Genomic DNA, 16,246 nt, shown 5'->3' with positions numbered 1-16,246 from the left:
GAAATATAACACTGTTTGTCTCGAAAACATGAGATAACAGAATGAAATATAAGATAGAGGAGACGCCGGGCCTGCGGACACGTGCAAGGCTACCTCGGAGTCTCGGTGGACTGAAGGCTAGCTCTCGAGCTACTACTGTTGTCCGGGACCTGGATCTGTGCAAAAGAGCACAGAGTGTAGTATCAGCACAACCGACCCCATGTGCAGGTAAGTGCCTAGCCTAACCTCGGCGAAATAGTGACGAGGCTAGAAACGGACCACCAAATAAACCTGTGCAGTTATATAATATACAGCAGAAAGTAAAGTAGGAATAAACAAGTAAAGATGGGAGGGGGAAACAAGCTTCGGGGAATAACAGGTAAAAACAGAATATCAAGAGAACTATAAAGGAATCGAAATCCAACCACTAACAAGAATAAGAAAAACAAAGGCAGATCTCACTATCAGTACACATCTCGTTGCAGGCGTGCAACCCGATCCCATTTCCTGTATCTAGTGGTAGGCGTACCACCCGCTCCCATTTCATTATATATCTCGTGGTAGGCGTACCACCCGCTCCCATTTCATTATATATCTCGTGGTAGGCGTACCACCCGCTCCCATTTCATTATATATCTCGTGGTAAGCGTACCACCCGTTCCCATTTCAGTATATCTTGTGGTAGGCGTACCACCCGCTCCCATTTTATTATATTAACAGTTCTTCCAAATGAAATTACTCCAACAAACGCAATAATTAATACGAATTCATAAGACAACAAAGTATGCAGTAATTATGATTCACTGAGGAAAAGCAAATAATGACAAGTAGCAATTAACTATGGATTTTAAGGAGCAAATAGGCAATTTAATATTTAGTATGCTAAATGTCAAGTAGCAATTAAGTCACATAAACATGTAGCAATTATAGCATAAATTCAAGGCATACTGTTGCACAAGGATACCTTGATCCAATAATAACAAGTCACACAACAAATGGAAATGCCAACATAAAGAATCACAGTAATAGTGGAATATGACAATTAATGCACTTGAACAGATAACAACAAGAAATCATAACAAACGGCAATAAGTGCACGGCATCACCCTTCGTGCTTTACACTCTTTCCTCACGAAACAAACAATGCACGGCATCACCCTTCGTGCTTTAACTCTCTTCCTCACCCAAACAACAATCACAAACAATAGGGCAAGGGAATAAATGAAATTGTAGTGAAGATCCCGGCAAGGGAACAATATCAGTAATATCAACATCCCGGCAAGGGAGATAACCAATAAATAAACAACAGACCGGCAAGGGTATCAACATAATAACTTCTTTTCTTTCTCACTTTTTACTTCACAATTCACTTCATAACTCGAGCCAATGCTATAGAGATTCAATTATCACTTATACTTTCACAATTCGTTATACAACTTGAGCCAACGCTCCTCAATGTTCATAGGTCACAATTATTTCCACAAACTTTATACAACAATTAGAAATCTTCACCAAGGCATGAATAATACAACGACATCTTGATAATCACAATATAAGACTCACGGTCATACTTGACACCAACGTATAGATACTCGTCACCATGCCTATAAGTCGTACTCAACAATTATCACATAGCAAATAGGACTTAACTCCTAATCCCTCAGGCTAAGGTTAGACCGAACACTTACCTCGATGCCTTGAACACAACTCAAGTCTCAATTATAGCTTTACCCCTTGATTCCACCGCCAATTTGCTCGTATCTAATCACATATTACTTAATTACATCAATAAGTGTTACACGAATCAACCCCAATGCATGAAAATGAGTTTTCCAAAGTTTTACCTAAAAAGTCAAAAATTGCCCCCGGGCCCACGTGGTCAAAACCCGAGGTTCAAACCAAAACCCGATTACCATTCCCCCACGAACTCAAATATTTAATTTGTTTTGAAATCGGACCTCAAATTGAGGTCCAAATCCCCAATTTTTGAAAAACCTAGGTTCTACCCAAAACACCCAATTTCCCCCATGAAAATCTTTGATTTTAGGTTGAAATCATGTTAAAAGATGTTAATGATTGAAATGAGTAAATAACTTACAATTGATTTGGAAGAAGACTTATTCTTGGAAAATCGCTTAAGTGTGTTTGGGTTTGAGAAAATACGAAAAATGGGGTTCAAAATCGTTTGTGTAAAATTGCAGGTCTCTCATATGGGAAATGCGAACAGGGGTTCGCAATTGCGAACCCCGACCTGCTGATGTGGGAATTGCGAAGACAGGGTTCACATTTGTGAACCCTTGAGAAATACTAGACCTTCGCATTTGCGACATAAAGGTCGCATTTGCGACATCAGGGTAATCGAATTTGCGATGACAATCCTCGCATTTGCGAGAAGGGCTGGCCTGGGCCTACTTTGCAATTGCGAAAGGCCGCTCGCATTTGCGAGCCAGGCTTCGCAAATGCGAAGCCTGCAGGCCTGCTATGTTCAGCTGTAATTTCTGCAATTTTTTTCTTAAGTTCAAACCTTCTCGAATCACATCTGAAACACAGCCGAGCCCTCGGGGCTCCTAACCAAACACGCGTACTAACTCAATAATATCATACGGACTTATTCGTGCACTAAACTATGAAAACCTTGATAATGCCTCCTTGGGCGAGCTTGACCTTCTATAGGTTAAGTGAATTTACCCCCAGACTTCCAAGTTTACCCCTAAAAATTTACGTTCCGGAACTGGGCTAGCGCGGCCGCGCTCGTGGGAGCGCTAATGGTCGCGCTAGTAGCCTACCATTTTGCCTCAGCCATCTGGACTAGTGTGGTCGCTACGCGCTAGTGGCCGCGCTAGTCCAAGCATTTATTTCATCGATTCTTTTTCTCGTCTTCTCGCGTACTCGGCTCCTAGGGGTTTTTCTTGCTTCAACGTAGCTCCAATCACAGCTTTAAGGCCTCACACAAGCTCCTCACTCCTGCAATGTGCGAAATTCTCAATTAGAGCCCATTTTTCATCATTTAACTATATTATAACAGTGAACCATAATCAAGCTGGGGCATAAACGATCGCCAAATTACATAAATCTAGCCTATTATCAACACCCTACACTTAAATCATTGCTAGTCCTCGAGCAATCCACCACACTCTATAGAGGTTCCTTCACTAAGCATTATCCCCTAACGCATCACACCAAGAACAAATCACATAAGTTACACCTAGTAGTGAACTATCCTAGCCTTAAAAGTCGACTCTCACGTGCCGAGCAATATTCATACTTTCTCAAGCTACTCTACACAGAAGTCAAGACTTGCCTTTCCTTCATGAATCACATGCCCTCACATTCACACACAAGAGAGTAGTTCCACATATAAAGATATTTAGAACAATTAGGAACTTAGATAGACAAATTTGCTCACTCTCAAAAAGAACATTCACATGCCACAAAGATGCACCATAGGCTTGCCCGTAGTGTACTACTCTACAAATCGAGCCCACTCAGTCTAAGATCAATTGTACTTCACTTGGTTGTAATGTAGGCTAAGGGACGGGTAGGATATATTTGGATATAGTGACTAGCCTCCCTAAGCACTTTTTAATACAATTACATTAACATTCAAAACCCTACTTATGCCAACCAAACATTTCACCACTTTTACAACAACCCCATCCGTTAGGTGCAATTATAACAAACCACCACTTATTGATTACTACCTTTACTCATAATTTTTTTTGTTTTTTATTTTTATTTTTTTTAAGTGGTGCTTATTCTTTCCCGTTTCCAAACACTGCACATTTTCTCTATTTCAACGGTTCCACTCAAAAACCAAACCACCACCCCACACTTTTGCTTTTGCATAGTTTCAATAGCATTAAAGTGCTTATGGGAGGTACGAGGGTTCAAACAGAAGGCTATTCAAACAATTGGGTAAGGTTCACATTGTGGTTGCCAAAGAAACAAGCTTATAGGCTCAACGGGGTTAACTAAGATGTATTACAATTAGGTGGGTTTACTTATATGTCTGGCTCAACAAAGAATTGCCTTTATCACTTCTCAGACTGAATGAAACTACTATTTCGCTTTGCAAACACACGGGTCAAGTTCTAGGCATCAGATGTGAATCATGGAATACAGTAAAACTCACAAACACATGGCATATGACTCATTCCAAATTGGCTTATCGAGACATTCTATTCTGAGCATTCAAGTCAGTGACAAACATACAAATTAAGGCACTTTAATAAGATTCAACGATTAAGACTAAGCGTTACACTCTAGTGTCTATTGTGCTCAGGTGTATCAACGCTATGGGTTCTCTTTCGATTTTAGCTCGTAGCCCTTTAATGCTAATCTAAAAACTAAAAAGCAAAAACAAAATGAACAAAAACTACCTATACCCGATTCAAGCTAAACCCTTGGAAAAGAACCGTGGCCCAAAGAAAAACCAAGGGGGAGTTACTACACTACCTAAAAATAAAATAAAAAATCTTTTTGGTATTTTCTCTAGACTAACTTCTCTTTTTTTTTCTCGACTTAGTCCCTCAAGAACCACGCTGAAAGAGATACATCGTCGGGACAAGCCACTTACCTACTTTAAACTAATGAACTCTTACTCAACACCAAAACAATCAAAGCAAAACAAAACAAAACAAAATCAAACAGTCAATTGTTACAATTACATACATACAATGAAGTATCCCCCACCCCACACTTAAAATGAAGACATGTCCTCATGGCTAAAAATATGTAAAGAATAGTGAGGTAAAGGAACTTCCCTGAAGGCTCACTCCTTGTCGGAGACGGTGTTTGGGTTCACGTTGCACGCACGACCCAGAGCTCGCAACCAGCCCAAGAATTTCTTCTCCAACTTCACCTGTCGGTCACCACCGCGTCTATGCGGGCACCCAAATCAGTCACGGAGGTTCACAACCCAGCCACCTCCTGCTCCAAAGCGGTGAAATGAGACACCCGGGCAGCTCCAGAAGATGTTGCAGTCCCAGATGGTGCTGCAGCTGCTGCACTGTGCTCATGAGCCTGTGGTTCGGCCCCCATGTCCTCCTCCTCGTCCTCCGAGTCATCAGAGCCACTACTATCCTCCTCCTCTGCTGCCGCCGCCTCCTTACCCGTGGTTACCTTGTCAGCTCGGAACTTGCGTTCTTTTTTTACTAGCCCATCTGCAGCTAGATTTTCGGGCACCCGAGCTTCCCTGCAAAGCTGAGTAAGTAAAGAAGGGAAAAAGAACCCATACCTTTTTACTGGGCAGCGGATGAACATCTCTTCATACATCACTTTAGCCACGTCGAAGTTGTGACCATTGACGAAGCACCAAATCAAATCTGCTCGGGGCCCATTTACCTCTGTAGTGTTGTAGGACGAAATCAGACGGTTGTTGATAAGATACAGCCAGCACTTTCCTTCAAAGGTTAGTGCCGAGTAGTGAAACTTCTCACCATATTTCATCCAAACCACCTCCTTCCCCGATACACAGATTGTGTCAAAGAATCGCTCCCATTTTGCGTGTGTTGGGTTATGGCCATACTCATAAAAGTCATCATAATCAACCACGGGAGGGGGCAGCTGGTATGCCGTCCGTATCGCCTCAATAGAGGCATTCATCGCCTTTCGGCGCACCGTGACTACGCCATTGTCATGCTCCGACACATTGGCATAAAACTCTCTCACAACCATTACATTGCCCTCACCTGGCTCATTAATGAAGGTTTGCAACCCCCGCCTCACCAGCACATTGTACATGTGAGGGCAGTGTCGCTGGACTGATCCGATGTCAATACCGCTCTCCGGAATTGGCTTTGTAGAAGCCTTCGCCGCAAAGCGGTCCTGAGCCTTGGCCGAGACAAATCTGGTACTATCAAAGGGGCGTTCAGGGGCAGCCCCATGCGTCCTGGACGAGCAGCCTGGCGGCTAGAAGAGGCACCTGTGGCGCGGTGTTTCCTAGATGGAGCCATAGTACCTGAAAAACGGGAACATATTAGCACAGCCCAACTCAAAAGTGTGACGCACTGCGGTTACTCAGACTTCTCACGCATATGTGGTCACAACGACATAATTACGTTCATTGAGGCCTTTCCACAAACACCTTGTGGGCATTAGGCACTCACAACCCAGTCAAAGCATTTTACAACATCAACCCACTAAAATATCTTCCCAAGATGACCAACCAAGTGAAGCAACATCCCACCAATCCCCTCAACCACAAACAGTACAGCATATGTTACCAAATCTACTACTAAAAGAACAAGGAAAAACAACTACAAAAAGGCATTCTAACACAAACAAAATTCTGAAAAATATAAAAGGAAAAAGGAAAAATAAAACTCGGGACTCATACCTGTAGTGATAGAAGGTGGGGAAGGAATGTGGCTTGAGCCTTGGGGAAAATAGCAAAAGGTGGAAATTAGTTGAAGACGGGAGTGGAAGGGGAAAGGGATCGATATTCTGAGGAGAAGAGTGGATGGTTTTTTTTTGTTTTTTCCTAAGGTTTTAGAATTGGGGGAATTAGGGGCGTTGGGTTGGAAATAAAGAGGGGGGAGGGTTATGAGATGAGGGAGGGGTAATTTAGACTAAGGGAAAAAACTTGACATAATTTTTTTTTTAAAACAACGTCAGATTTTGGGCGGGGCTAGCGCGGTACGAGTGCGGCCGCGCTAGCCCGGGCAGAATGTTACCCAATTAGTGCGGCCACTAGCGCGATCGTGCTAGTAGTGTGGCCAGTAGCACGTTCACAAGCGCGGGCGCGCTAAAATTTTTGAGCCCAGGAAGAATGTTACCCAATTAGCGCGACCTGTAGCGCGGGCGCGCTCCTGGGCAATTTTTTTCCATGTTTTTCACCTGTTCTTACCACTTTCGATAGCCTTATCACCCGCCCATTGTCACCTGCATTGGTTAGCACTTCCTAAAACTCACAATTAACAACTACTACTATCGTTGGGTTGCCTCCCAACCCGCGCCTTAGTTAATGTCGTGGCACGACGATTACAACAATTCAATGGGTTGCCTCCCATGCAGCGCCTGATTTATCGTCACGGCATGACACAGATAAGCGCATTTTGAGGCTCGCTCGACCTCTGAGGTTCCGTCAGATTTGCTCAGACACTTCCTTCATATTGGGATTCAGCATTCTTTGGTGTTCCCTGGAAGGTTTGTGTCCCTCTTACAGTAGAATTTTATGCATACAGTAGGCGTGGCTGATCCCCTTTATGTCTGCCATGGTCCACCCAATGGCAGTCTTACACTCCTTAAGTACCTGCAAGAGTTTTTGTGCCTGCACATCTAAAAAACTAGATGAGATAATAACAGGTAATGTGGAGTCAGGTCCAAGCAACTCATACCTGAGATGGGCGGGCAGTGGCTTCAACTCCAGCTTTGGTGGTTTTTCGATGGATGGCTTGGCTAGAGGAGTTTCTCTATTTTCCAAGTGCAAGGGTTCAAATTCAAGAGTTCTATCCCAGAACCCTCTACCCTCTAACTCCAACACCCATTCTGCCAGTTCTTCTCCATTAACCTCATCTAAATTCATCAAACATGCAGCAAGGGGATCCTCAATAGTCAGCATCTCATCATCAGTCTCTACGATTACATCCACGGCATCAATAAGAGAGCAATTGGCGAATTCACTTGGTCGCCTCATAGATTTCTGCACATTGAATGTTATTTCTTCATCGTTCAATCTCATCTTGAGCTCCCCAGTTTCACAATCAATGAGAGCTCTCCCAGTGGCCAAGAACGGCCTTCCCAAAATTATGTGAATCTCTTCATCCACTTTACAGTCTAAGATCACAAAATCTGCATGGAACACAATTTTCCCTACCTAAATCAACACATCATCCAGGATACCAGAGGGTCGTTTCACAGTCCTGTCAGCCAGCTGCAACAACATAGAGGTGGGTCTCGCTCTTCCAATACCTAGCCTCTTATAAATCGCCAAGGGCATAAGATTAATGTTGGCCCCTAGATCACACAGTGCCTTAGCAAAAGCAAAATTACCAATAGTGCATGGAATTGTAAAGCTTCCTGGGTCAGACAGCTTTTCCGCAATTGGTCTAGTCACCACTGCACTACAGGTCTGAGCAAGAGTAACTGTGGCCAAGTCTTGGAAATCAAATTTTCGGGACATTAAGTCCTTCATCATTTTTGCATACCCAGGCATCTTTTTCAAAGCATCAATCAATGGTATATTTACCTGGATTTGTTTCAACATCTCAAAGAACATCTTGTATTGCTCCTCCTTTTGGTACTTAGCCAGCCTCTGAGGGAAGGGTGCAGGAGGTCTCTTCTTCCCAATCATTTGGGATTGATCTTTATCAGCTGCCACATCAACTACTGGCTCCTGGGCTATCTCAGCTTCTTTCTCGGTCTCAATCTGAGTGTTATTTACTTCCTGGGCAGGCTGGACTGTCACCTCTGTCAGTTTTGTTGACTCATCCAGCTCAATGGGCACTGGTATGAGTGTCTCAGCCTTTTTGGCTTCTCGAGCCCTCTCTTGCTCTACATCCAAATCTCTGCCATTATGTAGACTCACCGCCATCAACTGCTTCGGGCCTTTATCTTTTGGATTTATCTGGGTGTCTGCAGGTAGTGTCCCATGAGGACGATTGTTCAGAGACATCGAAATTTGGCCCATCTACACTTCAATATTCTTGATCGCTGAATCATGTGCATCTACTCTCTTGCTAGTTTTTGCATTACACCCAATAATCTGCTGCATCATTGCCTCAAGTCTAGCAAACCCATCTTCCTGCCGTCCACCATGCTGCTGCTGAGGAGGGTGGTACCCCTGCTACTGATTCTGATTGTTGTATCCCTGTGGCCTTTGGTACGGTGCCATATTATTAGGGGGTCTCACACCTCCCATGTTTCTGTTGTTGAACTGTGGCTGGACTGGCCTGTATGGCTGCTGCTGCTGACCCCAATTTTGACCACTCTGTCTCAGGCCTCCATAATTAGACACATAATTCATGTCTTCAGGGTAGTGATGATGATCATGTTCTGCATTCCACTGGTTACCAATTGGCTGACTAATGCAAGATGCGCACAAGCCCCCATTGGTAGTGTCTACGATGTGTACCTGCTGCTTCTGCCATGTCTCTTCCACCTTTTTTATGAGTATACTCATCTGTGTCAATAAGGTGGCCATATTTTCCGCCATAGATTTGGATGGATCTAAAGGCACTGAGTGAACCACTGGGGTGATAGGTGCATTCCTGGTTATCCATCCCGAATTCTATGCCATCTTGTCAAGCAGACTTTGGCCTTCTCTCCATGTTTTGCTCAAAAATGCTCCACCAGCTGAAGCATCAACTATGTTCTTCACGCTATCTGACTATCCCATGTAAAACCGCTGTCCCAACATCAGATCTGGGACACCATGGTGTGGACATATAACCAGAAGCATTCCCATGTTTCATGCAAGTGTCTCCATTGGTCTTTGTTTAAAACACAAAATCTCATCAATTTGTCGAGCAGTCTTGTTGGGTGGGTTGAACTTGTTGTGGAATTGTTTGACTAACTCCTCCCAAGTTGTTATGGAATTTATGGGGAGTGAGTTTAGCCAGGTCTGGGCAGCTCCTGTCACTGAGAATGGGAACAACAACAACTTGATTGCTTCCTGAGTTACGTTGGGCTGCCTTTGGGTTTTGCATATTGACAGGAAATTCTTCAAGTGCTGCTGAGGATCTTCGACTTGTGACCCCGAAAATAGTCCCTTGTTTTGCAACAAGTGCAGCATGTTATTCGTGATTTGGAGTGATTCAGCCTGTATCTGCGGGACTACAATCGCTGTGGCCAGATTTTCAGCTGTGGGTTGTGCCCAGTCATAGAGAGCAGCCTCTGGCACAGGAGGTGCCGGTGGATTGTTTTCGTGATCTCCCATGTTCGGTCCGGGTTGTTCAATTGTTTGTTTCTGTTTGCTTTTCCGGTTGGCCCGGTTCAAGGCCTTGAAAACTTTTTCGGGATCTGATAGAGCTTCGAATACTTCACCAGTTCTCGTTGAGTTTCTAGGCATGCACCTGTGCAACCAAGTCAACAAACGTTAAAATTTCAATATATAGATTGGGTATAGAGAAAACTGACTACACTAAGAATTTTTGTATTTCTTTCAATTGTAATTGATAACACCGTTAATTCCCCGACAACGGCGCCAAAATTTGATCACGCCCAACTATGCCTTATAAAAAGGACACGCGGACGTTGCAAATATAATCTGAGTATTTAGCCCAGAGTCGAACCCACAAGGAATTAACCTATCAATTACTTTCATTAGACTTACTTAATTCCACGGAATCAATTTTCCAAACGTTTTAAATAACAATTGATGGTATTTCTACTAACTACGAATGAAAGTAAATAAACAGCTGAAAACTAACTATGATTGAGGTGTAAACAATTAAGAGAAGGTTCTAAGGTTATGATTTCCCCTATTGATGGAATCCCTTCCGGTTATGCTTCACATAGAATCGCCAAATCATCTCTATAAATCATGAGCGCTCCTCTTACCATAACTCTCTCCCGAGTAATTACGAGAATTTACTAGACGCTCTCTCCCGAGTTACGCTAGCTGGCTTTGTTTATTACAGCTCACTTTAGATTGCACCCAAGGCTTCGTTATCCCTAATCTCGCCTTTAAACCCGCAGTTATAGATCCCTCTTATACTTTGGGAGTGGTGTTGTTCAACAATTACCTAGATATGCACTCTCTCCCGAGTTATGCACACTAAATAGGCACAGCTAATTGAGGATACTGTCAATTAACTACAACAAGCACGTAATTGAACAAATAGAGATTAAACTGGCAAACTATATTAACATAATCAAGAAGTTCATCCTTCAATATGTTCCATCAAAACCCTAGACAAAAGAATTAGCTACTCATGCTAGTATTCATCACAACAATATTCAAATTCATCACAAATCGTAAAAACAAAAGGAAGAAAGGAAGAACTCGATGTTGAATTATCCTCTTTGCCTCTTGCCTCTCTTTTTCTTGCACTAAACTATGAAAACCTTGATAATGCCTCTTTGGGAGAGCTTGACCTTCTATAGGTTAAGTGAATTTACCCCCCAGACTTCCAAGTTTACCCCTGAAAATTTACGTTCCGGCACTGGGCTAGCGCGGCCGCGCTCGTGGGCGCGCTAATGGCCGCGCTAGTAGCCTACCATTCTCCCTCAACCATCTGGACTAGCGCGGTTGCGCTAGTGGACGCGCTAGTGGCCGCGCTAGTCCAGGCCTTTATTTCATCGATTCTTTTTCTCGTCTTCTCGCGTACTCGGCTCCTAGGGGTTTTTCTTGCTTCAACCTAGCTCCAATCATAGCTTTAAGGCCTCATACAAGCTCCTCACTCCTGCAACGTGCGAAATTCACAATTAGATCCCATTTTTCATCATTTAAATATATTATAACATTGAACCATAATCAAGCTGGGGCATAAACAATCGCCAAATTACATAAATCTAGCCTATTATCATATACGCGTATATATGTATATTATATGTATATGGGATATGGGGAAAAGGTTACGGTGCTATATAGCACCACCACCTGATCAGCTGGTATACATTGATGATTTGCCCACAGTGGCCGAGATGATGTGATGGGATGCCCTCAGAGGCATGATGATGTTATGAACACATGTACCTATGCACGACATGACATTCATACGCATATGCATAACACTATAAGTATTACATGATTTATAGAGTCATCCAGACTTACAGGTTGAGTCATTTACTCTATATTTCTTATATGTCTTTAATCCATGTTGAATTATGATTATGTTTCAGTTCTGCCTTACATACTCAGTACACTATTCGTACTGACATTTTTTTGTTAAGGAAGAAACATTCATGCCTGTAGGTATAGATAATCAGTTTGACGAGCCCTCATAGTAGACGAGATTGGAATTCAGCGAAGGATCGGTAAGACTCCACCTCATTCGGAGTGCAGCCGAGTCTATGAGTCATCGTGTCAGTGTTTTGCTACAGACTTATGGGTAGGCCGGTACCTTGTCCCATTTTATGTCAAATAATCTTAGAGGCTTTGTAGACAAAGGTTCATCTTGTACAGTATGTCAGAGGCCTTGACGGCCCATATGTATTCGTGTTTTTAGAAAAATGATTTAGTGATACAGTGTTTTTCCCACTTACGCTTGTACTTTACGAGTTATGGCCATGTTGGCCCATAATAGTAAAAAGAAAAAAAATTGCAGAGTAGTTCGCTCGGGCGAATGCGGCACCGGGTGCCAGCCACGCCTCCCCAGGTTTGGGGCGTGACATGCCATATGTGCTACACATGAGTCTTGTGATTTCTTTGACTGGACTTTAAAAGTCAGCTCATGAGATAAGGGTAGCTGAAGACTATGAGGGTGTTTGGCTAAGCTTATAAGCTGGTCAAACTGACTTATATATCTACACATTTGGTAAACATCCAAAGTGCTTATAAGCTAAAATCAACTATAAGTCATAAGTTGGTCACCCCCAACTTATGGCTTTTCTGCTTTTAAGCACTTTAGTTTGACCGTGACTTTTACTAGTTTATCCTTAATAATTTTTTTTAATTCACAAAATATTTTTCCCAAATAAATTTTCTAAATTTCTCTTCATTCCATATTAAATCAGCACTTGTACCCAAACACGTAACTACTTATTTATTAAATCAGTTTCAGCACTTTAAAGTGCTTTTCAGCACCTAATGCTTATCGGCTACTTCAAATCAGCTAATCCAAACGGGCTCTATATAAGAAAGACAACTGCCTGTTCAATCAATCTATTCTAAAAAATGTAATATCCGCCTACCGAATACCTAAGCATGGACAACTGGAGTATGAATAACATGAGGATTCAACATATGATAAATCATAGAATATGGAAGGACCTGACTCTAATATATTAGATGAGGATTACCAATAACATAATAAGACAACACACTCCTTTAATCTAAAGGATAGTAATAATATATTATACTAAATATACATTCTAAATAACTATCAGTTCTAGAATTTCATATGTTTATCAAGCTTTTGAGTAATCCTTCTTTAATGATAAAACAGTAATTGGGGTATAATCCTTAAGGCTTTAATTATAAAAATTCCTATTATCATCATCCAATATTAATTTTAAAAGTAGTTGTAGGATAATTTTGAATAGAAAACTAACTAACCATATTTTAGGCAAAAAAGTTTAACTACAGAGTGTGGGACCCATTTAAATAAAATAAAAAAAAAGAAAATGAAAAAAACAAGCTGAATGGCGTCTGACAATATTGTGCAATTTGCAAAGGAGCAAATCTGATTTTTGGTAACCAAATCTATGCCATAACAAAAACAGACTTGCAAACAGATTTGCAAGTTGCAAAACCAACCATTGTGATTGGTTTGATTTGCGGCAAGTTTTTCTATAAATAGCAAGCCTCGTTCCTCATTTTAGACACACCAAATCAGAGAGAGCGTAATAGAGCGTAGAGAGAGTAATTCACAGACTGTAGTATGTGAGATAAATGGTGAGTGGGAGTAATATTATAGTAAGGTGTTTAAAATAAAGAGTGTTATTTCTTTCGAAGTTGTAGTAGTCTCTTGACACTACTAAATTGTAATATTATAGTGGTAATATTGCTCTGCTCGGGTATTCTATTTTACTCCGTTAAAATATTTGGTGTCGTTGTTACTCTCTTGTGTTATTGTTATTTACCGTGGATATTATTCCTGGGCGGGATATTATTTTTTATCCCAACAACGTGGTATCAGAGCCATGGCGAGTAATGGTCCGCTGTCTTTTCAGTATCCCCGTCTCACAAAAGATAATTATGAGAAATGGTGTCTACGTATGAAAGCCATTCTAGGCTCCCAGGATGCGTGGGAAATCGTAGATAGAGGGTATGCAAAATCCGATAATGAGGAAGCTCTGCCTCAAAATGAAAAAGATGTCTTGGCAAAGACAAGGAAGAAGGATCAACAAGCCCTCGCGCTCATCCACCAATGTTTGGATAATGCCATGTTTGAGAAGGTGGCCGATGCTACCACCTCAAAGGAAGCTTGGGAGATTTTACAAAATTCTCTTCAAGGAGTTGACAAGGTGAGGAAGGAAAAACTTCAAACTCTAAGGGCTGATTTTGAAGTTTTAAAAATGAAAGAATCTGAATGCATTTCGGATTATTGTTCAAAAGTGAAGGCTGTTGTGAATCAATTAAGAAGATACGGGGAGGACATAAAAGATGTCCGTGTGGTACAAAAGATCCTTCGCACTTTAACACCTAAATTCGATTTTGTGGTGTGTGCTATTGAAGAGTCTAAAGATTTAGACTCAATGTTGGTGGAGCAATTGGAGGGTTCTTTACAGGCCCACGAAGAAAAGATCAAAAGGAGACAAGAAGTGCCATTGGAGCAACTTCTTAAAACTCAGGCATCCTTCAAGGATTATGGAGGTGAAAAAAGCTATCGAGAGAATGGACGAGGACGAGGCCGTGGCGGTCATGGAAGAGGAAGAAGTAACGGTAACAACTTCAACAATGAAGCTAAAATCCACCAAACACTCAGAGGTCGTGGTCATGGACAAAGAGGAGGAAGAGGACGTGGCTACTACCAAGAAAATAATGGACAAAGGTATGACAAATCAAAAATTGAGTGTTATAATTGTCATAAATTTGGCCATTACTCTTGGGAATGTCGTAGCAATGTTGAAGAAAAAGCTAACCTTGTTGACGACAAGAAAGAAGAAGTTGAGTCAACATTGTTGATGGCACTCAAGGAAGAAGACAGGGATGATTGCAGCTCGTGGCATTTGGACAATGGAGCAAGCAATCATATGTGTGGGTGCAAAGAAAAGTTTGTGGAGATCAATAAAACGGTGAGAGGTAATGTGTCCTTTGGAGATACCTCAAAGATTCAAATCGAAGGGATAGGTACATTTTCGATCTCCTGTAAAGATGGTAGTCACAAACTAATTCAAGATGTTTATTATGTGCCAAAATTAAAAAGTAATATTTTGAGTTTGGGACAACTTCTTGAAAAGGAATATGACATCCACATGAAAAATATGCATCTTTGGCTTAGAGATTCAAGTGGAATTCTAATTGCTAAAGTGCATATGGCAAAGAATAGATTATTTTCTCTGAATCTTAAAATAATTGATGCAAAGTGTTTGAAGGCTAATGTGCAAGATGAATCATGGTGTTGGCACATGCGATTTGGGCACTTGAATTATGAAGCGCTCAAATCAATGGGAGAAAAGAACATGGTACATGGGATACCATCAATCAACCATCCAAATCAACTGTGTGAAGCTTGTCTTCTTGGAAAACATGCGAGGAGTTTTCCAAAGGAGGCCATGTCAAGATCAACCAAACCACTCCAGCTTGTTCACACTGATGTGTGTGGACCAATCAATCCACCTTCTTTTGGTAAAAGTAGATACTTTCTGCTTTTCATTGATGACTTTAGTAGAAAGACTTGGGTTTATTTCTTGAACCAAAAATCTGAAGCTTTGGCTGCTTTTAAAAATTTCAAAGTACTTGTGGAGAAAGAAAGTGGCTATGAAATTAAAGTTCTAAGGTCTGATAGAGGAGGCGAATTCACTTCAAACGAATTTAATGACTTTTGTCAGTCTCATGGAATTCGTCGCCCTCTAACGATACCTTATTCACCCCAACAAAATGGAGTTGCAGAGAGAGAATCGAACGTTTCTTAATATGGCTCGATGTATGTTGAAAGCTAAAAGTATGCCCAAGGAATTTTGGGCCGAAGCTGTTTCTTGTGCAGTTTATTTGAATAACAGGTCTCCAACAAGAAATGTTAGAGATCAAACTCCTCAAGAAACATGGTGTGGAAGAAAGCCAAGTGTCAAGCACTTGAGAATCTTTGGGAGCATAGCCTATGCTCATCTGCCACATCAAGGGAGAGAAAAGCTTGACGATCGAAGTGTCAAGTATGTGTTTGTTGGCTATGATACGAGTTCAAAAGGCTACAAGTTATACAACCCAAGCAGCGGTAAGGTGGTGGTAAGTCGCGTTGTTGAATTTGATGAAGAATTGGCATGGGATTGGAAAGCTCAGGAAGAAACTTCATACGATTTTTTTCCATATTTTGGTGATGAAGAAGAACCAGAGACCGTGGAACCTGTGCAGGATACAACTCCACCTCCTTCTCCAACCAATGTTGCATCTCCCTCTTCTCAAGAAAGTTCAAATGAACAGCCGCAAAGGACAAGGAGTATTCAAGAGCTCTATAAGGACACAGAAGAAGTTACTAATTTTGAATTTTTATGTTGTCTCTTT

General features: G+C 41.7%; 1 protein-coding gene across 1 annotated transcript; it reads left to right on the top strand.

The window, feature by feature from the left end:
- Positions 1 to 13,725: 13,725 nt before the first annotated feature.
- Positions 13,726 to 15,824, top strand: LOC109217517. The gene is made up of 4 exons (XM_019381774.1): positions 13,726 to 13,905; positions 14,146 to 14,467; positions 14,657 to 14,827; positions 15,748 to 15,824. Exons 1-4 carry the CDS (start codon positions 13,726 to 13,728, stop codon positions 15,822 to 15,824), a joined length of 750 nt encoding a protein of 249 aa, XP_019237319.1.
- The last annotated feature ends 422 nt before the right edge of the window (positions 15,825 to 16,246 follow it).

This window comes from Nicotiana attenuata, unplaced genomic scaffold (assembly GCF_001879085.1).
Source record: "Nicotiana attenuata strain UT unplaced genomic scaffold, NIATTr2, whole genome shotgun sequence".
Classification (NCBI taxonomy): domain Eukaryota; kingdom Viridiplantae; phylum Streptophyta; class Magnoliopsida; order Solanales; family Solanaceae; genus Nicotiana; species Nicotiana attenuata.
This window is presented reverse-complemented; position numbering and strand designations above follow the sequence as displayed.